General features: G+C 41.4%; 1 protein-coding gene across 1 annotated transcript; it reads right to left on the bottom strand.

Moving 5' to 3' along the window:
- Positions 1-229: 229 nt before the first annotated feature.
- Positions 230-26,986, bottom strand: itpkb (inositol-trisphosphate 3-kinase B). Its single transcript, XM_070926315.1, has 12 exons — positions 26,665-26,986; positions 22,403-22,601; positions 21,686-21,836; positions 20,673-20,957; positions 18,659-19,621; positions 8,037-8,136; positions 7,414-7,451; positions 7,073-7,248; positions 6,426-6,630; positions 4,410-4,511; positions 3,755-3,826; positions 230-3,024 (listed from the first exon to the last, which is right to left on the bottom strand). The coding sequence occupies exons 2-12, from the start codon at positions 22,447-22,449 to the stop codon at positions 2,815-2,817; spliced, it is 2,349 nt and encodes a 782-aa protein (XP_070782416.1). The 5' UTR covers positions 22,450-22,601; positions 26,665-26,986; the 3' UTR covers positions 230-2,814.

Below are 26,986 nucleotides of genomic sequence, written 5' to 3'. Positions count from 1 at the left end.
AAATACAGCAATTTCTGTGGCCAAGGTGCAGCAGCAGCGTGGGGTCACTGTGGGCTTTCTCAGGTCAGGAGTGTCCTTATGGGTGAAATACATACTGTACTTGTACTCTGAGCCATGTCCATTCGCTGACTGCAGCTATGATGCCTGTTCAAACCATTGTACTGCTCAGACCTTTATGAGAATTCACAGAAATCACACACGGAAGCAGGATGTTTTTTGTTCACCAAATACACACTTTTTAAAGAAACAATCTAAATAAATACACAAGCCGGCAAAACCAGAACAATATGATACCTACTAACAACCATAAGTGCACATTGGGGAGCATAAGCAATAGCTAAGATGGTTGGTCTTAAAGGAATAGTTTGACATTTTGGGAAATACGCTTATCCGTTCAGCTTAGCTTAGCATGAAGATTGGAAACAGTACTGTCCGAAGCAAACAAAATCTGCCTACCTGCAACTCTAACACTCACTAATTAACTTTGTTTTGTTTCCCCATTTCCAGTCTTTATGCTAAGCTAGGCTAACCAGCTGCTGGCGGATGCTTTATATTTAGCATACAGACATGAGAGTGCTATCTATCTTTTCATCTAACTCTTGGCAAAAAAAAGCTAATAAGCGTATATTCCCCAAATATCAAACTACTTTTTTAAGAAGGCACTGCATGGAATTACAATCAGTCTCTTTCTCAGTCTACTGTCACTGCAAACATCAACTGAAAACCTTGGCATTTTAAATATATTGGTAGAGTGGAACCTACATACTGTTTAGTTTTTATTTTTCATCAAGAACCTGTTACATTATTTTCCCTCCCTTATCTCTCCAACCAGTTTCTAAATAACTGTTTGCATTCCCCATTAAAAGAAATGGGTATCATTATGAGAACATCATCAATCTTTTCTACAGCCGTATCCAATGGTTTGAATAAAGGATGTTCTCAATGTCAGCGGCCTGCCCCACAATCAGACTCATACTGTAACACATGCTTGATGACAAAAAAACAGAACAGCCCAATATTCAAAACGTCACAGTATCCCATTAACTAAAAATAAAATAAAACATAATATAATGTTATAAATAAAAACAGAATGAAATACAAATTAATCCCAAACTTTAAGAGGATAATAAACGTGCACCCATGTATGACTAAGCACAGAAACAGTTAAGACTAAGAGGAAATTCCATCATAACATTTAAAAGTAAGAACATATTTTTAGCTGAGTCTGACTTGGCTGTGTAATGTCAAGGCACTGTATAGCTTAAATAAGATTGTTCATGGCTGTAAGTGTTCCACAGGATTTGAGTACACTAAAATAATGTTACAAAAACTACATCAAACATAATAAATCTTACTGTACATAGTGAACAATCCCAACAAAGTGAGAGAAGGGTGAGAAGTGTTTGGCCAGGGAAGCATTACGGACGCCATGTTGGCTGCAAATATGTTAGATATGAAACAATGCCCTCCAAAATATACTGAAACTACTGCGAGATGTATCATTTAGCTCCAAATAATTGCCAGTTATTGCCAGATTATTGTGGAGCAAACATGGCTGCCCCTGAAAACCTCACCGACCAACCTACAGTATCTAAATTCTGTCTACAGAGTGCGACTGGTTAAACAGAGGTGAGAAACTGCTAAAAGACGAGTTTTGTTTTCCACTGTAAAACACACCTAAAATCAGGTTTTCATGAGTAAAAACACACACAATGGAGAATATCTAACAGTGGAAATGTAATTGAGTGCAGATTGGTTTTTAAAAAGGAGGAAATGTGCTGAAGTTGTGGTCAAACGGACAAAACAATCCAATAAAATTGGGTTCAGATATGCTGAGGAAGAAACCACCAGGGAGCGCCAAAGTGAGAAATCTTCAGATTCCACACATAATGGCTTTAAAGACATGTCATGAGCCACACTGTTGCACTGGGTGACATATTCAGTCATTACAATGAACATGGGCACTGGTGGTTTTGTTTTTTTGTTTTTAATTGATCCCAAATACTCATTAGAGCACCAGATGTGTATTAATCCGCTGCTGAAAACAGTCAAATGCACAATTTCCTCCTGTTGGAGTAATGTTTGCTAAAAACTACAGTGCCCAGCTGTTTCAGGAAAATGAAAAATATATATTTGTGATCCATTTTTAGAGGACTTATATCTTCAATAGGAACAAATGCGCTGGGCAAATATTGAAAGATGGATCAACACAATATTGTTTGAGGCCTTTTTATGGATATCACCAGCCTTAGCCTTCTACTTCGGTAAGGCAGTGTACTTTTTTTGGCTTTTAATTGGAGAATTCCTGTAGTTAAAAGGTTGTCTTGCAGGTATAATGCTTGTAAAAATAGACCTTTTTTTCACAGCAGACGTTTCGACATGTCATAACAGAATAACATTAATGATATTGTGCATGCCGGTTCACAGGGCGGGTTTACAGGGAGGACACTCATTAGAGTCATTAGTTCCCCCTGTGTTTTTCCTGCTATGACAAGTTAACATGTCTGCTGTGAAGAAGGCCTGTTACAGCTGTCCCTTGAGGGTGTAAGGATCACATTAAAAGGACTATGGATGGGGGGAGAGCAAGATCCTGAAATCCACTGGATATGAATAGAAATGTTGCGTCCATGAATGGATGTAGCCACACATTGTTATGGGATGATGTGGTTTCCAACATGAGGACAAACGTCTGTGACGGAACCCCTGAGGAAGTCCAAAGTGTTCCCCGGAGAAAGGAAGAATGAATGGAAGTGTTTGCTGTGTGTCCAAATGTTCACTCGGATTAAAACAAAAAAAAAAAAACTCTTCAAGACTTCAAGTCTCAGAGTCCACCATGGATGAAATGATGTCCACCAAACTATCAAGTCCAAACAGGTAACCATCTTCTCTGTTGCCTTCCACCCACGATGCTCGGTGGGTTAGTTCGTCCCCGTCAGGCAGAGGTGTGGTTTTCCCAAAGTCGATCATCCAGACTTTGGCCTGTCCCTTACTGTCGTGAACGAATAACAAGGAGCTGCCAATCACCTGCAGAGACACAAGCAGACAATGGGATGATTAAGAGAAAAAAAAAAAAAAACAGGAAATAACAGTTTTACTCAAAGTTACGTGTTTGTTTATTTGTGTCCCTCAACAACATGATCTCACTTCTTGTTGTGTAACACCAACTTCTTACATTAGTGTCTATTGGTATGTGTCTTTGTATGTGTGTGTGTGTGTGTGAGTGTGAAACTGAATGTGCGCATGTCTGGTCAGGGCTGTTGCAGTCCAATTTCCATGACGAGAGCTGTCATGTCCGTGTGTATACTGGTGTGTTTGCTCGAGTGAGTTAGTGTCATTAAATTACACTTAGTTAATTACAATAAAATACAGTTTGGATGTACGCAAAATACAAGATTGGAACTAATTCACCAATTCAAAGTATGTGCTGCAGGCTGTTTAATTAAGTAAATATGTCTCAAGACAGTCTACAGAACAGGGAAATTCACACGTCCTGAACTGAGCCCAGTCCTAAAACATAAAGCCAACATATGTAAGCCCTTTTTACTGGGACACTCCAACAGTTTCACTTTACACAGGCATGATGAAGCCTAAAAAGTGAACCTTGTATTCGCTAAAAAACCCACACACATACAGACTTTTTTGGGTTGATAAATTAGATATAAAATCAGTTTTATCATAATTATGCATGTTTTGGAGTTGCACCACATGAGCAGCACCAGTGCAGAGACCAGCGTCACTGGACAAGTGTCTTTACCTCGTGGGTTTTGAAGAACGGGGAGATCTCCAGAGTGTCTCTGATTTCTTCCAGCCTGCTTAGATAACCATTCTGGAAAAAAAACACACAAGCTTTTATAGTTTGTTCACTCAGTTCTGCCCACTTCTGATGCAGCCAGTTTTGTTGATTGGGCCGTTTTGTAGAACTGGGCCGCTGCTGATTGGGTTAAACAATAAACTCCACTCGACGTGGAGCCGTATGATCTATTCTTAGCCCAGTCTGCTACACTGTAGAGCTTTTATAAACAATTTCTGCAATCTAAATGATGGGTGTTGGATTTATTTCAACATTTAAAGCGTCTTGATGTATTTAAAAAAAACAATAAACACACTCACAAGCATATACATGTGCACAGTGCTGTCAAATACTAAAAGTGTGCATGTGTGTGTGTGTGTGTGTGTGTGTGTAAAGAAGCCCAGGGAGTTCCCAAGGACTTCCCTTTTCTTCTGGCTTAAGGTCACATTGTGTATTATTGCATGTGTGTACATGTGTGTGTACAAACTGTATGTGTGTGTGTTTCCCATCGGGTGAAGGCAGCACAACAGTTCAAATTCCATTCCTCAACTGTTTTTCTGTCTCCTACAGTGGTCAAGGCTATTGACACACACACATAGTTAACTACAAACACACTCACCAGTATGTCCTTATTTCCTTTGACAAAGTCATGGAAGGCTGCAGTAACTTGCTCTCTGGTCTTTGTTTTCTTAAAATCTCTGTTCACCGTCCCGTCTTCCTTCTACAAATGAGAGGAGAGGAGAGAGGAGAGGAGAGGAGAGGATAGAGGAAAGAGAGGAGAGGAGAGGAGAGAGGAAAGAGAGGAGAGAGGAGAGGAGAGGAGAGGGGAGAGAGGAGAGAGGAGAGGAGAGACAGGATAGAGGAAAGAGAGGAGAGAGGAGAGGAGAGGAGAGAGGAGGAGAGAGGAGAGGAGAGACAAGATAGAGGAAAGAGAGGAGAGGAGAGAGGAGAGGAGAGACAAGATAGAGGAAAGAGAGGAGAGGAGAGAGGGGAGAGAGAGGAGAGGAGAGGAGAGGAGAGAGAGGATAGAGGAAAGAGAGGAGAGAGGAGAGGAGAGGAGAGGAGAGAGAGGAGAGAGAGGAGAGGAGAGGAGAGGAGAGAGAGGAGAGAGAGGATAGAGGAGAGGAGAGGAGAGGAGAGAGAGGAGAGAGAGGAGAGGGAGGAGAGGAGAGGAGAGAGAGGAGAGAGAGGAGAGGAGAGGAGAGGAGAGAGAGGAGAGGAGAGGAGAGGAGAGGAGAGAGAGGAGAGGAGAGACAGGATAGAGGAAAGAGAGGAGAGAGGAGAGGAGAGGAGAGGAGAGAGAGGAGAGGAGAGGAGAGGAGAGAGAGGAGAGGAGAGGAGAGAGAGGAGAGAGAGGAGAGGAGAGGAGAGGAGAGAGAGGAGAGACAGGATAGAGGAAAGAGAGGAGAGGAAAGGATGGTCAAGAAAAGCAGAACAAACAATGAGGAGAGGAAAGGATATTTTTAGAGATTTGGCCTTAAAGCAGGGAAGGGTCTTTGACTCTGTTTTACTGACCAGAGCCACATACAGACACTCTCTCTTCAGGCTCACATTTGACACATTTTGATACGGAAATTAATTACGGTAATTAATCAATCTATTGATTATTTAAAATTATTGTAAATCAATTTATTCATTGTTTGATCTATACATTTTCAGAAAATAGTGAAATCCCAGTTTCCAAAAGTACAAATACTCAAATTGCTTGTTTTCTCCAATAGTCCAAAGATATTCGGTTTTTAAAAATACTTCGATCGACTCAATGCATAATCCTGTCTCTGCCGGTCCTTTTAGTTATTTCCTTGTAAAATGTTGTGGAGTATAAAGTCTCACACAAAGGAAATAATCAAACTAACTAGCATAGAAAAGTATATTAAATTTACTCTCCACCTCTGGTAATAGCAGTAGCACCAGTAGAAGTAGACGTCAAACAATAGTAGTATTAGTCGCAGTACTGGAGTTGTAGCATTAATATCAGAACAGTAGTAACAGTAGTAAAGTAGATTAGTATCAGCAGCAGTGGTAACTAACAGAGTGGAATAAATGAGCTTTTATTGTTCTGCTGGCTAACAGTCCATAAGAGCTTATAAAATCGATATAATATAGTTACACATACTCCAAAAACAGAGGTTGAACCGCACATGAACCGTAAGAACTGCACATCAACACTATATTTCTTCTCACACACACACACACACACACACACACGCGCACACACACACACATCTCTGTTTGTGGGGATAACCCTCAGTGTCATGGCAACAGACCACCAGGAGGCCGGGAATGTCCTTATATAGCCACAACCCTCAAATAAAGACAGCCAAGACAGAGAGATGTGTGTGTGTGCGTGTGTGTGTGTGTGTGTGTGTGTGTGTGCGCGTGTGTGCGCGCGCGCGTGTGTGTACAATGTCAGTGCCAGATGCTGAGGCATACAGAGCTGCCATGGACAGGCCTCATGTATGACAAAGGAACTCATGCACGAACATATACTTCAGAGGAAGTTTCTGTTCAAAACAGGAAGTGAGATCATGCCCCTAAAGGACACCCTCCCCACACACACACACACACACTGAATACTGGAAGAAAGGAGGGAAGGAAGGCCACACACACACACCTTTCTCTTTGTGAGTCTTACCTTGACTCCCTCTATCCTAAATCCCAGGGTGGCTGTTGAGCTTATAGTCTCTCTCCACTGCATGTATCTGGGTTTAGTCACCACTTTCTGGAGGTTTTCCTCCGGCGTAGGCGCCTCAGGGTCAACCTCGATCATTTTCTGATACATGTCGGGTCTCGGAGAGGGCTTCTTACGAGCCTTGGCCAGCTCTTCCTCAAGGTAGGTCCTGAAGCGTGCGAGAAAAACAGGTGGTGGGCAGCAAAGAAGACGGAGAAGAAGAAAGGGTAGGTGACAGACGTGAGCACAGAGAGGTAGGAGGATGAGGTAGAGATGAACGGAGAGGGCGAAAGAGAAGGTGTGAAGAAGACATTTCTTTCCCAACAGTATGACACAGCTGCTCACAGTAGCCTTCAGTTTTTATTCTGGAGCTATTTGCTGCTTAATGCCTGTTAAAGGATAATTCTTCTTTATTGCGGAACACAGCAACGTCGTTTTCCACATCTCAGAATTTATTTATGTCTGTACAATATTATCGTTATCAATAGAAATGATGGCCAAAACTATGAAAATAAGTTTAAGAAACACAGAAATGTTAGTAGTTTGTTCTGAAAGTCTGAAGGAAATCACAGTAAAGTATATCAAAGTCCATTCTTCACCACCCTGCTCACCTCACTCCCATCTTACAGTCCATCACACACGGGAAGTCAAACTCAGCCAGCAGATCCTCCATCTGGTTGTATTTCTGGCCATCCTTCTCCACATCTCCATGGTAACCGGGGACGTACGGGCGCAGCACGTCCCTCATCAGGAGGGACAAACAGCGCTGTTCACAGTCACAGTGTTTCTAAAGGATATCAATGACAAGTTAGTTAGTTAGACAACTTCAATACCCTTGGCTACACTGTATTCAGTATTGATAATATGAGGGACCTCTCTAAACCAGAAAGCATCAGAGCGACTTTCTGTGCAACAACAAAGGCGGTGTGATTGGTGTGAAAGGGCATCTTACTTTTAATATACGGCCGTTGGCTCCAGCCTTAAAGCTCCCTGTAAAAAGAAAGTGTTAAGATACAGTAAATTGGAGTTGCTTGGCTTAAGTTCGTCAGGGTTTAAGTGAGGATAGAAGTTGGTCTAAACCACTTCTATTTTGTCAGTAGCTTTACATAAGTGAACTCTCTTATTTTTATTTGGCTGAGTCTCCAACCTCCAAGGAGGTGTCACCTAATGTTTCCCAATCCCATTGCTAATTGTCCCGACACACACTTCCCCTTCGGGCCTTGACCTAAAAACTAGCAACAACAAAGACAGACTTATGTGTCGACTCACATTCTCTTTAAAAAATTACCCCAAGACAACTATCTTTGGCCAGCTGACAATCAACATGCATGTATGTTATGTGTGAGAGAAAATGATTCGTCAGTTGTGTGTGTTCTTAATTCTAAAAACTTCCCAGAAATAAAAACTAAATCTAGCCAACCATTTTTAAAGTACTGTAATTTGATCAGGCTCATCATACTGTAGGCTCTGTCTCATTATGTAGGCTCATGTTCAGCCAGGAAAACCTCTGCTGTGTGAATCGGAGGCATATATGTTTTTAATGTTATGAACTGTGTGATTTGTGCGTCCACAGACCTGCGTGCCCAGCCAGTTGTATCCAGGGATATTTCTTCTTGAAGGACATGACAAATGGTGACCAGTGGACCATGTTCTTGATCTTCTTCCAGGACTTGTGCTACATACACATACACAAACACAACATAAGTGATTATCCTTAATCAATATGCTTCACCAACAATTCTGAACAAAGAATTTAACAACCATCAGAATCTGCTCTATATGTTACTGTAATGTTGCCTGAATTTCAGTGAAGATATTCATGGTCATTGGCCTGAGCTTCACCAGCCATAAACATGTTTAAACCAAAAGTGATGTGAGTCAATGTCAGTGTTTTTCTGGTTACAAAAACTATGTGGACTCTTTTGACAACATGCCATATGATGATAGTATGAGGCAGAGTTTATCAACTCCATGCAAAAAGTCCCCAAAATGCTCAATCCCGCAGATGGCAGTGTGCAGTCAGCTTAAAATCACCCAGGAAACAAGAGTACCAGTAGTTTAAGCTGTTTTTTACGGTTTCGTTTAGTGGCCATGAGCAAAACAAGTCTTTAAAACATACACACACACACACACACACACACACACACACACACACACACACACACACACACACACACACACACACACACACACACACACACACACACACACACACACACACACACACACACACACACACACACACAGTTTCTCCAAGGGCTCTCCCTGTCCCTGGCAAGGATACATTGAACTGCGGGACTCCTGCCACACACACAAACAAACACACACAAACGGAGACGTATGCTGTCTCAGACGCACAAACACACAGCTTTTCTCTCAGTGACTGATTAGAGTTGAGTTCTCCCTTTTCTCTGGCTCTCCAGTCCAGTTCTCTGTCTTTGTAATGGAAAGACTTTCCTCCTACAGATATATCAATATTTAACTGTTGCAGACAGACATGTTAAACTCTCTCTAACTACTGTTTGTTCCCTGTAAAAACTAAACCCCTCTTATGAGCCCTAATGTTCTCCTAAATTGTCCTGTTAGTAGATTCAAATTTATTATGTGCTAATGACACCGCATGTTGCAACACCTCATTGAAGCTACGGTCACACTCTTATTGAATAACATATTCAAACCAAAGACACCGTTTTTTATAGCTGCAGCATGACATCAGATGGAAAAACTCCAGATGTCTTGTTCTGTGGGTTTAAACAATGCTTGGCTGTGCAACATTGTGACAGAGCTACCAGTGGATGCAGCAGCACAAAACAAAATGAAAATGTTTTGAAGAGTTTCCCCTTAAAAACACATAGAAATGCTTCATGAATACAAAACAGACACTTGAATACAATTTACATTACAATAGATGTAAAAAGAAAAAAAAAACACCCACATATGATCACATCTGGTCAGTAAGAGCATTTTGTGTGATCTAATATTTATATGGAGATTTCCTATCCTACACAGGTGCAAAAGATCCTCTTCATGTTAATGGTGAGATCTCACACACACAGAAGATTTCCTCTGGTCTGCAAATACCAGGAGAAATAATATTACGTCTACAAATAATCAGAGAGGAGAAGAAGAGAGAGGAGAGGAGAGGAAGGATAAGATAAGAGAGAAGAGGACCATAGAAGGAGATATATAACCCATGTCACATAATCTGGACCTGATGAAAATTCATCAGCTGATAGCATGACTATCTATGGTTAGATGCATGCACACACACACACACACGCACACACACGCACACACACACATTTTCTCAGCTCTCTCTCTGTCCGAAGGAGTGAAGAGTCACATGAGGGGTTTTTCTCTGCACCACTGAAGGAGAGAAAAAGAAACTCGCCCCCTCCAAAAAGTCAAACACACACACACTTGTACAGATCACATGGTGGAAACTAACTAAATGCAAGGTGGGTCAGCTGAAATGGGTCTCAGAGAGAGGCAAGACCCCAGGATATCATAAGGATTATTAGCATTTGCTCTTTGAAAATGCCACAACGGCAAGTTTGGTAGCAAACTTAACTGAATTAATTTCTTGGGTACAAATCCTTTGAAATGAGTCTGTGCTTTCTAATGGAAAGATTCAATATGGTGTAAAGTAAAATGACGGTGTCCCTGGAGGCAAAAGGTAACATCCAGTAGAAGCTTGCACAGGGAATCTCGATGAGTCAATGTGTAGGTATGACTAGAAACATATGCAGCTTTCCCTGAATAAATAAAGTTTGAAAGGAAACAAAAAAGGCAAAAAGACTCAAACAAACACTTTGATCTGTTGTCAGTAGATAAAAATTTTGATCAGCGGAGAGATTTCAATGATAGTTAGTAATAGTAATGAACTACAACACTGATAAAGCTTTTAGACCATCAGAAAGGCACTAATAAGTTAAACTGAGTGGTATTCCCCTGCTCAAATTTTCCACCATCTTCAGCCAGTTAGTAAGAGAGCAAGAGTATCAGGCTACAGCTTGGTAAGTAGCCAGGGTCTGCACTTTCTCTGTCAACTCAAGACTGTCATCCATCAACCATGTTGCCCACTTACAGCTGGTGTGTGTGAGTGAGCTGTGGAGGCCTAGAGAGCGAGAGAGAGAGAGAGAGAGAGAGAGCAAGAGAGAGAGAGGGAAAGTCTGGACTATCTCAAGTGTGAGTAATAAGAGACGTCGTCACAGTGTGTAGATTAAGGAGCTGGAGACATTAAAATACAATCAGAGGAGAGGAGAGAAGTTTGATTTGGGTGTGATGAAAAAAAAGACTACAACTACTACCAGTATTATTATTGCTCACTAAAATCTACCTCCAAAGGTGGAGCTGTGAAACATCCCTTAACAGGGGCTAAATCCAGGTAAGAAAAGCACTCTGTGACGGTAAATGCAGGCCTGAAATAAAAGTACCTGAAGGTGGCTGGTGCGGAGGTGGATGATGGTAATGATAAAGATGGCTCCGACTGACACAACAACACTCCACACTGAATACAGCCATGCAGACCACATCATGGCCAGTGGGCTTTCTGTTTGACAGGTTGACAAACTGACGAGGCCGATTATCTGTCCAGCTCTGCTGCAAAACGCACCCAAACTCTCACAGTCTCTCTCTGCTTTAAAGACTTCCACCTCAGGCTCGCATGCTCCTCTTTCCATGCCCCTCCACACACAAGATTTATACATGTGTGCGTGTGTGTGTGTGTGTGTGTCTGTCTGAGTGTGTGCACTGATAAACAATTGTGGGTCATTTGATTAGCAAAACAGAGGACAAACATGATCTGGACATGCAAAACTCTCCACAGGTCACAACATTTGAAAGACACAGACGGAGCTAAGTGTGTGGGTGTGTAAGTGAGAATGCACACTAAGAACTGGGGGAGCGTAGAGGCTTCGTGGAAACAGCAAACCTGTACATTCAAACACGTTTATCTGCTTATATATGTTTACGTATGCACGTGTGTTTGTGCAAGTATATGTGTAAACATGTATGTGTTTGCCTTGGGTATGGCCCTCTGTATGTGCGGCACAGAAAGATTGTGACAGAAGTTACAACACTAAAATAGACTAAAGGAAACATCCTAAACAGCAGCTCCCCCACGCTCTATGGTGAGCTGATGAAGCTACCACGGCGCACCTTCGGAGTTTTTATCAAGTCAAATCTCGACATGCACATAAATACATTTTCAGCATCCTCTATGTGTGATTTTCACATGAATATACTGACGGTGTTTTACTTAAAAATGGGTCTAAGATATTCTTTCAGTAGTTTGTGAAACGATCATTTCACAGCTGGCAGATGTCAATCGCCTTTTGTGCGTCGGTGAAAATAAAATTTGCATGAATGTGTCTAAATGTGTGACATGTAGATAAAAAAATGCTCATGGACAGTTTAAAAAGATGTGTGCTAACAGGGATGATTTGTGTATTCGCAGTTGCAGAACTATTTAAGACATTTTTTCCACAAGTTATTTCAAGGATACACAAAAGGTTTAAGAAAAAAGACACGCTTGTATAAACATGTGTGTACAGATTCAAAGCAGGAAATCACGTGTGAAAATCAACAATCCTAAATTTTGACCCCGCCTTTACAGCTGAATCCAGCTAACCAATGAGAGCACTATGTATTAAATATCCCATCAGAAATCAAGTTTTAAAATCCAGGTAAAGTAGATCTGTTCAGTCCAATCAGGGGGAAATTGTTCCTAAGTAGCGTCCCTTTGCTGTCATTTTGAGCCTTTTTCCCCGATTTAATTTAAGGATATTACTGCTGCTTATTTAAAGATAATCTTCTAGACTTGTTCTGCTTTACGTCAGTTCTGGTGGTCTATGCAAACAGTCAACATGCAGTACAGTCTCAGCAGTATTCCTACCTTTACAGAAGTTAATTGCTGCTGTTCATTCCTGTACAGTATGAAACTTTGACAGACTTCTACATCTAAATAAACACAAAGCCTTAATTTGGTATTGTCAGTGTCTCTGTTTTTCCATATCAGTGCCTGCATTATTTTACATTGTGCTGACTGTCAATCATTGGACACCCACAGGAAGAAATGGATGTCTCCAGCAGGAAATAATTTCCTTGAAACATGATGTTCAAACTTAAACTCTGCAGCTTCAAGGGGTTTAATGTCAGTGTTTAATAACTGTCTTATTATTCAGGCACCTTTGATTTTGGAAGGTAGCACATTTTCTTCTATTTGTTATAATGGTGTTTTAAAATTAGCATTTTTCTTAAATGAGCAAAGCTGGACATGAAGCTGAAACTGGAATACGATTCAAGAAGGTGTTTGAATTGGCAAAAGTCCACACTCTCACTCTCTCTCTCTCTCTCTCTCTCTCTCTCTCTCTCTCTCTCTCTCTGCCTAAAACTTCGCTCAAAGTCGGCCTCTCTGTCTCATCTTTTTCTGGCTCATTGCTCTCCGTCTCTCCTATCTCTATCCCCAGGCCAGCTGAATGACAAGTGGAGGGCAGGAAAAACAGAAAAGTTTCCATTGAGAGAGAGAGAGAGAGAGAGAGAGAGAGAGAGAGAGAGAGCGAGAGAGAGAGGAAATGGCAAGAGAAGGAACTTCTTGCAGACAGGAAGGGGGGGGGTTGCCGCTTGCCTCAGCGACAGTATTTTCCACATCCGCCGCTGACTACAAACAAAAGAAAGAAAGAAAAAAATAAGGCCTTGCCCTCTGTAAACAACAGAATGAGCACGGAGGGAAAAAAAGAAGCACTGAGGCAAAGAGTTTCTATTGGCCTCTTGATTATTATCTTCTATAAATGTGCATCATGTCTTTCAACATCCAACATCTGCAGATGTGTTTTAACGCAACAAACATGACCTATTAAATAGTGCAATTATCATAAGCTGTATTGAAAAGGGTGTAACCCCAAACAATATGCATAGATGTAAGGAAATTTAAAGACTTTTTTTTTTTACCAAGAGAGCTAGGGTTACATTGGGCAACCAGATATCACTCATTTGCATGCAGGGAGGAATGACTAGAGGCGTAGAGTGGTGAGAATGGTAAGAATAGGGCAAAGGGTAACTCTGGGTTACAAACGTGTAATGTGAAGAAGCAGGGGAAACACTGATGCATGCTGATGTTTTCAACGGAGAAGCACTGAGGAAACAACAAGCCTGATATCACTCACCACAAGGTCCCCTTGCAGATACAAATATTGCAACTGTCTGAGTCTGCAAAGTTTAGACTGAGAGGCACACACACACACACCACACTCAAACACACACACAGACAAAATTAAAATAAAGGGTGTGTGATGCAGGCTAAACAACGTGCAATAGATGCTTATAGCGTGCATGATAAATCTCTTAGCAACCAAGGCTGGCCAGTGGAAAAATAGCTTTGCAAAACTGACAGAACTTGTAAAGGCAAGAAAAAGGGGACACCTAAAAGAAGGGTTAGACGTTTCTGATGTGGCTGTTCAGTTATGTTATAACTGAATACTGAAGTCTGATAAGGACGATTTGTCTCCAAATTGAGGTCACAATGGAACATTGAGCACATCTGACTTTAGATCTAGCCTCGACTCCAACATGTCATGTTAACATGCAACTATCTGATAGCACAGAAATTAACCAAAAATTCTGTTAATATAGCCTTTAATCTCCATGCCTTTTTCTGCACAAATTCTTGTTTATGCATCACACCCAGCAGGGTTTCCCCAGTGTGTCTCTCATAGCTCTGAAACCATGTGAAACCACACTTCACTTCTGCACTGGATCCAACACCAGATAGTCTTTCAACTGACATGTCGGCTTTACGGACTGCAGGCCCGACCTGACTCCTCCACAGCCGGTACGACTTGAACACGCACATGCATGCACTCTTAGGAGCAAGCTCACACAGAAAACACCAAATAAAGAATTGACCGGTGTTTCCCCTCTCACAGTAAATTAAGTAAGCACACACACACACACACACACACACACACACACACACACACACACACACACACACACACACACACACACAAACAAGACTCGGACACACACACACACCCATAAACTTAGAGACTCTCTGTCACACACACATACAGCTGTGAGAGGGAAACTCAGTTTGACGTCACAGGGTTGCTAGGCAACCGGCCGCCGTGGTACTGAAGATTTTCCACTGCAGTACAAACACAGTGTGTGTGCGTGTCTCAGAGTGTGTGCTGATATTTTGAGTTACAGCATAAAAATGAGTTTTCGTCCAGTCCACCACAAAAAACTTTATTTTGGTTATTGGAAATGAGGTTGGATTCACGGTTGGAGGTGCAGATTAATGTTTGGGTCAGAGTGTAACACTTTTCAAAGGATCATAAAAAAAGGGATGTGAGCCGGTGTGACATAAGTTACAGTGTGTTTGTGAGAGAAAAACAGTTGTCTGTGTGTGTACAGTATGGTTGTTCTGCAAAGGGAAACTAGCAAACGTTGTAGTGTGGTGTGTGTTTGTGCAAAGGGCGTGTCAACGTTAGCATATGTGAGTGTGTGCTTTACAGTTGAGCAGTGCAGTCTTCATTCCATAACACATCTGTTTGGATAATGGATGCAACTTTTCAAAAACCCCAAGTGTATTGAAATGTGTCCAAAAGTTGTAACACAACACAAGCTTTACTTACAGACAGCATGAGTGACAAACCACCTCCTGCATCATTTATAGTGAGACCTTCATATGTCCTGTCCCACTTCTTCCGTGAAATGCTGAAACATGATGCTGTGGTTTTCTGTACACGTTACAGGTGTAAACACAGCTCCAACACAATATAAATATAAAATAAAATATGAAAATGAGTCGCAGCTGCACTTGTAGAGCGTAAAAAATGCTGCTCAGTTTTTGACAACTTCAAATAAAATTATTTGTCTGTACAACAGTCCATCCACAAAGAAATTGATTTTGATATAAAACAGAGAATAGCACTGAATTTATTCACATAACCTTCAGTTTCAAGGCCAGCTGTTATGACAACGTGGTCATTTTATAGCCAAACATTCTTTATGGTCTTAAATCCTACAACTGCAAGACTCTTGATATTCTATTACGAAAGTTAATTTCCATGTTTTGCATTTCCATGTGTCTCAATCAAGTTTCGTATGAAGCTTTTTAGTTTGAAAACACTCTGATGGGTGTGGAGCGGATGCTTAAAGGTAAATTACACAGTAAAGCAAACACCTGGGTGTCACCTCACCAAAGACATAACTCTGCTGCAGAGTGGAGTTTTTCTATTTTCATTCCCCAGAAATTTTTGAAGAAAGAAAAAAATACACAGATGCCAATCAAGTGCAGGTGCCCCTTTGCTGCCAATTTGTAAGTAAGTAGGAAAACACTGGCAGCACATATGTGCCTTCTCACCTTGGAGAGATGCCCAACAGTCAAAAGATCAGCCAAATAGTGTCTATATATGGCTCTGTTCAGATTCCAGCCTCTACCACTTACACACGTACACTCTTAAAAAACATAATCCAAAAGCTAATGGCCATAACAAAGCCGATGTATTTTACTGTGTTTATACAAAAAAATGAAAATGCCATGATTACTTGGGTGAATAACACAAAGGAGGATTAATTAATTAAAACTACTGGGAAGGGTGAATTCAGTCTTCAGGATAACACGCAGAGCACAAAATATAAATCGAGACCTGTAATAAATGTATTCTGCAGAAAACACTGGTTCACTTATTCTTACACTGGTCTTATATTATTTTTCACCAAGCATGCAGGAAATTGTCCTGTCCTTGCACATTTATTTTCTATCTTTCTCTGCAACCTCGGTGTGTATATAGAAGTACCAGAGCTACACTACATGTCTTTAAATGTCCCACAGTATGAAAAATGTCCTTAATGACTTCTGGATCTGATGGTTATTGTAATATGCCAAATAAAGTCCGTCCTGTAATAAATAGCCATGAGAAGAGGACATATGTTTCCCTTAATGTCAGTTTAAGACAACATAGCTAACATACAGTAAATAATGTTCCCTCTCCTGCTCTCTTTCTGCCAGTCTTTCTCTCAAGCTCACTCTGTTCTTCTCTCTTTCTACCTCTCTCAGTCTCACTCCTCTTCTCTCTCTCCCTCTCCCCTTTCCTACATACCTCCCACACAAGCAAGCGTGCTGTATGTGTATCTGCATGTTCGCCTCTTGCACACATACATCAGGTTTCCTCAAAATGTGGATCAGGAACTGTGAATTGCTGCAGACAAGAACATGAATTACCCGCATGTTTGACATCTTTGTGCTACAACGGGGGAAATCCAGACTTTTACTAGCAACTATAAACCCTGTCCTTCAGTCGGCTGCAACCACCAGCAGGAGCTTGTCTCTTTTCTTTGCCAGGATAAAGCAAAAAACAGTGACCGGAAATATGCAAAGAGCAAAACAAACACTATTCAAATACATCAGCCAAATTCATTCAAACAAATAGTTTGTAATCCATATCCACTGGGAGAGCTGGGACATTGGTTTAGGGATGGGCCATTCGATTAAATATGCAAAAATAAATCTTGTATTGCAATACGATCATAACAAGAATATTTAATTTTCTTCTGTTGCTGTTCCCTCTCATAATGCATGAGAAAAACATGGAAAATTAACTTATAATCATTAGACGGACCACATCTTCATATTATGTATGGAAATATGCAGATGATGCATTGATTGCAGGGTGATGAGTATTAAAATGCTTGCATGGTCAGTATAGTCTTACACACTCACAGAGGGGACACCACTCACTTTTAAATCTCATATCTGAGTCATGATAGTTCAACTGATTATGAGCACTTCCCAAGTCTTAAAAAAGGGGGAGACTTTTGGGACTGGCACATTGTTTAACAAGCACGGCTAAAAATCAGTTATACAATCCTTCGTTAAATCGTGTTTCAAAGCAGAAGTGAGATGGCCTTGTGAACTTATCCTGGCTACAAATAAAAACACATCCACCCACCCACCTACACACACACACATACCCAAACAGGCCTCAGCCTCCTCTTTGAACGGCGTCCAAATGCACGCAAAGCCTAAGTGTGTGTGACTGGCAAATTTTCTTTGCTTTCCCTTTTCTATCACCCGTGTTCTCACTCACACACACCCTCACATTACCCACACACTAAAAACACACCTACACACACACACACACGCGCACGCACAGGTCGGGGCACAGAGCTAGCTTTGTTACTGTGAATGTCAACCATTACTCAGGCAGAGGGCTCTGGCCAATTTGACACAAGAGCACCCAGCAACATGCACAGGCACATTCAAAACACACATACACTGACGTACACACTTTTTGAGGCACAATCGTTCACAGAGACCAGCGTCAAGACAAGACTATTCCCCAGACCTGGCAAGATCAGTTGCAAAATCACAAGTTCTGCACAAGCTAGGTTTTGAGTTTTGATACATGACCTTAGTCAAACCTCCTCAAATTCCCCCCCAAAAAATGTCAAGGAACATTTCAGGACTTTTCACTGAATACCTGTGTGAAAAATGTGGTCCTGTCTGTATTCAAATACAGCTGAACACTATAATCTAATGCAATAAACTGATGCAAAACTTAAGAGTCTACAGCCATGGTAGTGGCTCTATGAGCCTGTACTTAAATGATAAATGCTAACATCAGCATGCTAGCATTTGTTTATCAGGTATGTTTACCATGTTCACCATCTTAGTTTAGCGTGTTAGCATGCTAACATAATGCTACAATAATTACTACTGTGCCAAATTTTGTGCCAATCTGTGAGGTAGATGTTGAGATAATTCACAGGATAGGTAAAAAGCTTGACCTGCTGGTGGCACTAGACGAAAGGTCAGGGGATTACCAAAGTAGGCTTCATCCTCTTGGGACCATGAATGGCTATACAAAATGTCATAGCAATCCTGCTAACATTTGTTAAGATATTTCAGACTGCACCAAAGTAGCTGACCAACCAACAGACATTCCTAGAGCCATGACGCTAGCATGGCTAATTTTCAGTGTATTCCTGTAAAGTGACGTTTTCTCAGACATCCCTTGACTTTCCCAGATAATCCATCTATTTCTCTGATTTTTTCCCCATATGGATGATATATGGCAATCCCGGCGAATGCAGTTTCCAAAGGTCATTGCCATTTAAAACTACAAACGTTCTACTGAATCGCAAGCAGGTTGGCGATACAGGCACACACACTGGCAAACATTGGCTCTTACCGCTTTCTGTTTGGAAGTGAGGAGTGCAGGGTTGAGAAGCTGCTCTCCTTTCTCCGTATCGCTGGAGACATCCTCCTCCGACTCTTCCCAAGACGAGGAGAAACCGGCCGAGGAGGCAGAGGAGGACGACAGCTTCCTAAGGGAACGGTTGGAGGAGTTCGGCCCAGGGACAGGGCTAGAACTGGGGCTAGGGGTGCAGCATAGTCCCTGGTCTGAGCCGGGGCCTTCAGACGTTTGGGGCAAGCTTTCCAAACCGTGGTCAGTTATTATGACTGCAGGGATGGAGGGAGAGTGGTTGGAGGTGTGATCAGTGACGTTCAGCAAACAAGGGGAGCTCTCACTGCTTTGTGCCGGAGGAAAAGCAGGGGTTTCCGGGTTAACCTCCAACCTGTTTGCCTCTGTCTGGAGCAGCGTCTCAGGACACAACCGATCCTCTTTCTCGTCTCTCGCTTCTCTCTCTGTCCATTCTCTTTCGTCTCCCAGCATTTGTGTGTTTTCTACCTCCCCTCCGTCTTTTTCTCCCTCCTTTTTTCTCAGTCTTTCTCCCTCATTTTTCTCTCTGTCTGTTCTTGCATCTGGGTTTAATGTCTCCAGGGAGCCCTCAACGACAGACGGTCCGTCTAAACAGGGAGTTTGCATTGTTGTTTCTGAATGGCGGCCATTTTGACCAATCAGTGTCTTGTTCTCAGTGTTTGTTTTAGTAGCACTGCTGTCCTTCTCATTCCTTCCTCCTTCCATTGTCTCTTCCTCCCTTTCTCTTCCATTTTGGACAACAGGGGGAACTTTAGTCTCTTGTGGGTGGGTCATTGGGCATTCAAGGGCTCTGTTTTGTTGGCTAGGATGGGAAGGGTTTTGGCTAGTCGATCGTCTTGGAGACCGAGGGCTGCGCTGGAGCTCGCTATTAAGCACCTGGGCACGAATTCCAGAAATGTGGGCCTCGAAAATGCCCACTTTTCCCCTGACCTGAAAGACACAGAGAAAACAAGGGTTTAAATGCAGCTACAGCTTGGTTTGGTTTTCTCTGGTAGAGAAGTTCACTTTGATGATTTTTTCGTATTTGGCTTAGGCTGCTTATCAGTTCACAGGTGCACGTTTGACAGATAAACTGAAATGACAAAATATCATCATAATAAACTAGGAATGTTAAGAAAATGAAAAAGAAATGTGCCTCGACTCTAGTGTTTTCCCATGTTTGGCATTCAACAGACTGTCTTGAAAAATGAACTGTTGGCAAGCTGCAAATTCATTGTGCGACAGTGTGCAGTTTCAAACTGAGCACAAATGTGGGTTGGCTTTCAACTGAATACAAAAAAAAGAAAAATGAGAAACAAAAATCAAACCAATAAGCAATGCTTATGTAAACTCCTAATTAAATTCATGGAGATGACATAATATTGTAATGCACTATACTGTATATTGATCATCAAATTCATATTCCAAATAATCTGTATTCATACCTGAAAATTAATTTAATTCATTCATATCTATTTACGGTTTACAAGTAAAAACAGTAAGTAAACAAAAGTCACATGGACTCACAAGAGATAATAATCTGATTTTAGGCATGATAGATGATGATGGTAAGAAAAAACATAACTGGTAATTAATTAGAGTAAGTATGAAACAGTATGAAACTGGGAAACATTCTTTAAGATGAAAATATCAAAAAAATCAGAATGACAGAGACTAGAAAACCAATTTTCCAGCTTTCCTATCATAAAAACATAACAGCTGAATACTCAGCTTTCAAAGCTTGAGTAACTGTTGCATTTTGGGATCATCACAGCTGGGTGAGAGTAGTTCTTACTGGCATTATTCTGATTGACTTGCCAAATCAAAATAAACTAGTAAACCTTCAGAGTGAATAGTGTGGATCCACTGCTCTATAATGATTGCATTCCTATATAACGACAGACAGGGGTAGATGTAGTGAGTAAGATAGAGACAAAAAAGACACAGAGGAAGACAGAGATACAGTTAAAGAGACAAAGAAGAGAGGCGCATGTAAAATCACCTCAACGTTCTGCAGCTCTCTGTGTATCTGCAGCAGCTGTGCCTGGCGTCTCCTCTCCTCGCGCTTCTCGCCTCCTCCCAACTCTCCTCCCCTCTCCTCCTGCCCTTCTCCTTCCCCTCTCTCCTCACCGCCGGGTGAACTCAGTCGTCGAACCCGCTGGCCCACATTGACTCCGAGGAGCTCCGGGCTTCGCGGGGAGGGGGAGCGAGCACGAGGGGTGGAGCTGGGGGAGAGCGAGGACGAAGCGGGGAACACAAAGGTTTGACCCAGGGAGCGAGGGCTCGTCTAGGAGGAGACACACAAAACGAGATTAGGGGCGCTCCAAAAATGACTCGCTCCTATCAGCTGATGTTAATATACCGGTTGAGAAACAATGATCTTCAGTTATTTGGCAACATGCTGCAAAAACTACCAGTACACACAAAAACAGTTACTTATTTTTCTTTTCTTTATTTTTCCAGTTATTTCAGCATTTTCTTTGAAGCACGATTATGTAACTTTTACAGGACAGTGACCGCTGTAGCCACAAGAGGAAAGTACAGCATCACGGTAAATGCTAAAACATAGTGAAACAGTAGCACAAGTAGACAAGAGTTGTATTGTCAGCGAACTGACTCAGTAAGTTACACAACAAAGTATGCTAACATTAGCCACCATAAGCTACTGGTCATACCAGACCAAGTAAGGCTGTAGCAGCAAAAACCTCCGAGTGTGTTGATTTGTAAGACAATATATGTGCTATTTCTTCTTTCAAAAGTTACATAATCTTATCTATGAGTTTATCACGTACTGATTTAAGTGTGGGGTGGGTTGCCTTTTAATTCATACTGAGCTGGAACCTTTTGTGTGTACTCGCCAAAGAACTTGAAAAGCCCTGTCACTCACTGTAGTGTTGACATGGAAAACTGAACAGATCTGTCTGTTGTTTTGGTGTTTCAATGGCGATGGTGAACTTTTGCGAAAACAAAGAGACGGCTTTAGCTCTCACAGGTTGGATGTGGCCACTGAGTTACCTTAGGGCTGGTTGGGCTGTAGAGACCTCCACCCAGTAACTGACAGCAGGTGCTCCGATCTGGAACCGGCAGCACAGGTCGACCAACTGGACTGGTTCTAGTTCCAGAGGCAGTACTAGAGGAACCTGGCTGGGTGTGAAACTGATTACTGCTGTGGAGAGGAGAGGAGAGGAGAGGAGAGGAGTGGTTGGTTTGTGTGTGTCTTAAAAAACAAAAAAAACAAAGGCTATCATCATAGTAATATGACTGGGTTTTTTTCAGAAAGAAATACATCTAAAAATGTCACAATGCGGTAGGTTTTAAATTAAAAAGTTAAATAATGTTGGTATCACATAATAAAACATGTCTAAGCATTAGGACTGGAGGGTAATTACATGGGTAATCTGTAATCTAATCACAACAAACCAATCATTACATCATATATCCATAGTGTGAATTTCCAAAAGATCAGATTGCAGATACAAAGGAATAGAGAAATGTCTCGCTGAACAAAGGGATATTTTATGCAGTCCTACAAGTGATTGGAAAATATTTTCATGGACAGCAGGATGGCTTTATAAATTGTTCTGTAATGTAACTGTTACCAGTCCGGTCTAACAGCCTCATAGCTGCAACAAACCATACTGACCAAACATGTTTAAAAGTATGCATTTCCTCTACAAAAACTCTCCAGGCAAAAGGCAAAATGTGAAACACACTGTAGGGAAAAAAACTGACCTGTTCATGACTCCGAGGCCGTTCAGGTTCAGGGCAGAGGCTGCCATCCCCGCGGCCAGGCCAGGGGCTTTGAGTGCTGGGTACACATCTGACAATCTCCCCTGAAGCAGCAGGGAGGTCTGGAGAACAGCTTTCAGTGTTTCCTCTGTGTTCAGTCAGCAGCGGCAGCTCCACACTGCAGGAAAACCTACACCCACCACTGAAAGAGTAGAAAGATCAGGAAAGTTCATTTGACTGTATCCATCCTTTCTAATTATTAAAAAGCAAAGAGTACGCATCAAAATGAGAAACAGTCTGGAAGAAAAATCCAAATAAATGCCCTTTTTCAAAAAGGGCAGACACTGGAGGGGAAATGTTCCATTCCTGGAAAGCGATCCCTTCTGTAACTGCGTCATGGACAAGATTATTCATGTCGTCCTGTTGTTAACTCAAAACATAATATATCATTGTTTGTGCTGGGATTAGAACTACATAAAAAATAAAGAGGGAAAAAGGGGGACAGACAGAGAGATTAATATTGGAAGAAAATGAGAAAGGGACATGTTCCACTCACTGGATATAATTTGCCTTTTCTTCTGTTAATGTTTCATAGAAGCTGAGATTTGTATAACGCTCATTTGAATCAGACAGCTGTTTTATTACAGAGTACAATGTTTGTGCAATCATTTTCCTCCTCTCCAACTGCGTAACTGTAGTAATTCTACACCAGACTGACTTAAGAGTTTTACATATTAAACTGTATGAAGCTTTTCATGCTTTCGTTACATACTTAAACCCAACTTTGTTCTAAAAGGAGCAGCAACATGAAGGCCAAAGTTCAGCCTGGCCAAACTGTGACAATCTTTTGCTCTGCTCTGTCCTGCGGCTCCGCACTGTTTGTTTGAAATTAGCTTGCAGTCTAAAAATAAAATAAGGTAACATTCTTTCAGGGAGAAAAATGAGGGAGGCACACAGAAAAAGGCAGAGAGATGGAGATATAGAGAAACTACGAGGAGAGGGAGAACGAGAAAGGGCAGGAGGCAGAGGGGAAAGTGAGGCAGGGAGGTAGAGAGGGAGGCAAATGCAGATAAAAAGTGGCAGCAGAATTAAACACAGGAGAAGAAAAGCTAGAGAGGGAAAAAGATAGAGGACAGGCAACAGATCAGATACGTGATCTACATAACGAGACCTCTTTTTGCTGCAAAAGACCGACAGCGTGTTCACTACGGCAAGTTTCTGGTCTTGTATTCAGATTTATCAAGATGGTTTCAAGAAAGTCATTATCAGGCCACATGAGACTCATTCACTATGTTCAAATATGTTCATGGATGTCTTAAAACAGGCTAATAGCATGGAACGAGACAGAATCAGAAACATCTGACTGTGTCTGATTATCCAGAGCTGGTTGACTTACAGTCTGCTTTGTATAACGTGAGATGAGCATGAGCAAGACATTACCTGTGTGAAGAACTGCGAACAGTAAGTCTGGACTATAGGCAAATCAAGTGATCCTCTGATACAGGAATTTAATTGAAATGAGGGTAAATATCAAGTCACTTTTCCTCTCATACTCCAGCAAAATATCTCAGTAAACTGGCAGTGAAATAGGTTGTGTGTGTGTTGCAGAGTAGCACGGCCTAACAGAGGCAGATATGTTTTTTCACACCATGTTAATCACTTCTGTCTCGCAGAACAGTCAGCAAAACTACACTGAAGCTCTAACGAGAACCAATCCCATTTCAGTCAAGTTCTGAGGCTCGATCAAGCAAACCGGTATTCTTGTCATGTGCTGAGCTGCCAGAAAATGCCTTGGGATGTGTTTTGATTCCAGATAAGTTAAGACATCAGGTCATGAACGCGCCGTAAACATGGGATTTCCTTGTTGGGCAGTGACACAGTTCGAGGCAGGAAAACAGTCTGAAAGGCTTGTCACTTGAGTAGCTTTTTTCACACTGTATAATCACTTCTCTCTGCTTGTTGGACACAAACATCCACTAAGTTTCAGTGAAAACATCATGATTCAGACCTCGAGTAGACAAAGAGGGTTAGAGAGAAGGATAGAGGGAAGGAGACCGGACAGGGACTGGGTGAAAGGAAAGAGAGGTGTTTACGGGCTATTTTGGTTTAGTTGTCTATTCTAAATCTTTCATGCAGAAGTAGCAGATTTATTTTGTTGCTGTAATGAAGCAGCACTGGGCAGCGGGAACCATTTTCACACTGCATGTTGCACATGGTTAGCTGCATCCAAAAGACTATTCTTTTTTCTTTTTGCACTAGAGGACAGCTCCGGATTCTCTGAATTATGTGCTTGTCAAAAGGTCCGATCTCCCCACAATGACCATCAAAGTTTCATGAAAAAAAAAAACTCTCACATTTTAAACCGTGTTCAACTCTTAGCTGTAGTCGGTCTAGCCTTTAAAGTTGCTTCACGAGAGAAAAGGCCTTAACAGTAGGACGACATATATTAGAGGACATCCATTGCACCCTAAAACCAGCTTAAAAACAAAATTCAGTAGACATCTTGGGAGAAAACATTCAGCAAAAAAGAAAGCCATTAGAAAAGCCATAATACAACATGTATTTTGTCTCCTCAATCCCACGCTGAGAGCCACTTGTCTCCACCTCCCTTACAGATAAAAAAAGATACACGTGTCTGCAGAAGACATACTAGACTGTCCATGAGCACTATGTTGACATTTCAAACATTTTCAGATATCTTATTAGCAGCTGTTAACAACAACCATGAAGCCGGATAGTGAAGCAAACCATGACCCTGACCATGACTTTAGCACACCAAAACTGGCAACCACAATGAAAAGGGAACAAAATTCAAACAGACACTGGTTTGGATGATTCTGGTATTGCCGCACATGCAAACTACCTCCGAATGTTGTCTGTGTTTCTGTGCAGCCTAATGTCACACTGAGTGGGCCTGTGTGAGTATTCGAACTGTCCACTTGCCTACACAAGTGGGCAATAAACCTACATACAGTACGCATAAACAACTCAGCTGACAACAAGTTTAGAAGACGCTGATGATGATTGTTCCTTGAAATTCACATAAGCAGATGGCAGGCTGGGGCGATGTGACGAGATAATATGATGAGATGATAAACATTTGTGTACCGACAGATATTTTGATGTACTCTTTACATTATTTCTTTCTCTGGGTGTATTAGGTAATTCTGAGCAGCGTCACACATGAATGAGCAGGACTAATTTATGGTAATATTGGATTTATATATGATTTTTGCATCAATGTGATGATGTAACTTTATTTGGCAGCTATTTAACCCACTAGAGTAGCCAAAAAACACACATTCCTCTCTGTTTATTACATCCATAAACAGCTCCTCAATAGAATTTACGGAAACTTTAGTATGTCACAAAATATATCAATATCTACCATCTAAAATTACTTCACAGCAATAGAGGATTTTATCCATATCGCCCACTCAGCAGATGGGATACTCAGAACTCAACACTTAAAGAAAGCACTTTGGAAAAATGTGATGCCATTATTCACGATTTTCCGACATTTCACAGACCAAACAAGTCGATTAATCGAGAAAAATAGTCAGCAGATTAATCAATAATGGAAATAACCATCAGTTGCAGCCTCTAATCTAATTATTAAGTACTAATATAATGCAAGTGTTGGGTTCCTAAAGCTGGTTCTGAACTGGTAAAATAATTTGTAATGCCTGACAAACATCTTGTCAAATATGTCCTCCAGCTCCCTTTCTATGAGTAAATAGTGATGTACCAAACATTCAGATAGCTATTTGGCTGAAGAAAATCTTGAAAAACCTGAGTTTCAGTTTTTTGGATGTCAATATTTGACTTTCAGTGACTTTCAAAAATGTGCCATTTTTGTTACATACAGCTGTTGAAAGCTAAACATGAATGGATTTGAAATGATTGGCTTTGATAAGTGGATTCAGATTAAATGCTGTCCAACTCCCACCTTGTCTAAGTAATATTATGGATGCAAACGAGTATACAGTATCATATAGTCCTGTATATCACAATAATCACAAAACAAACATGAAGGAGAAGGAGGAATTCATAAGATTATTTTGAAGTAAAAGTAAAACTACTCAAATACTTTGTTTTCCCCACATACTAAAAGCATGACAAGGCCTATAATCATACCAACTTTCACTGCTACCTCTCCATCTACTCTGCAGGTGGTGGTATTAAAGAGTAATAAAGTCCATCCAGCAACAGTACCCTCCGCAGATGGAGGTCCTGACATGACAGCAGGGCCTGTGTTATCTTACCTCAGCGCTGTCCCGTCCTCTCCACTTTTATTAGTCTGAGTAATATAACAGCCAGATAGCGACACCGAGGATGACTCCTCTCCGTCTGTGTGTCTGACACTCGGAACACAAAGCATGCAAAGACGCGACTCCTTGTGCATCCAAACTACTTGTTAGCTACTCTTCTTGTGCGTTTCTTCCATAAACGGACTTCTTCGACGCTGCTGCCGGGTCCCCTTTTTCCTTCTTCACCTTTTCACCAAAAATCCTCCTCCACAGAAGAAGAAGAAGAAGAAGAAGAAGAAGAAGAAGAAGAAGCAGGTTTCAAAATGTCTTTCTCTCC

This window comes from Enoplosus armatus, chromosome 19 (genome assembly GCF_043641665.1).
Source record: "Enoplosus armatus isolate fEnoArm2 chromosome 19, fEnoArm2.hap1, whole genome shotgun sequence".
NCBI classification, from domain to species: Eukaryota; Metazoa; Chordata; class Actinopteri; order Centrarchiformes; family Enoplosidae; genus Enoplosus; species Enoplosus armatus.
This window is presented reverse-complemented; position numbering and strand designations above follow the sequence as displayed.

Coding starts and splice junctions, on each gene's coding strand:
- itpkb (XM_070926315.1), bottom strand. CDS start 22,449: ATGGCAGCCTCTGCCCTGAACCTGAACGGCCTCGGAGTCATGAACAG. Junction 19,622..20,672: donor GAGAGCTGCAGAACGTTGAG/GTGATTTTACAT, acceptor TGTGTCTTTCAG/GTCAGGGGAAAAGTGGGCAT. Junction 4,512..6,425: donor TTAGGATAGAGGGAGTCAAG/GTAAGACTCACA, acceptor TCTCATTTGTAG/AAGGAAGACGGGACGGTGAA.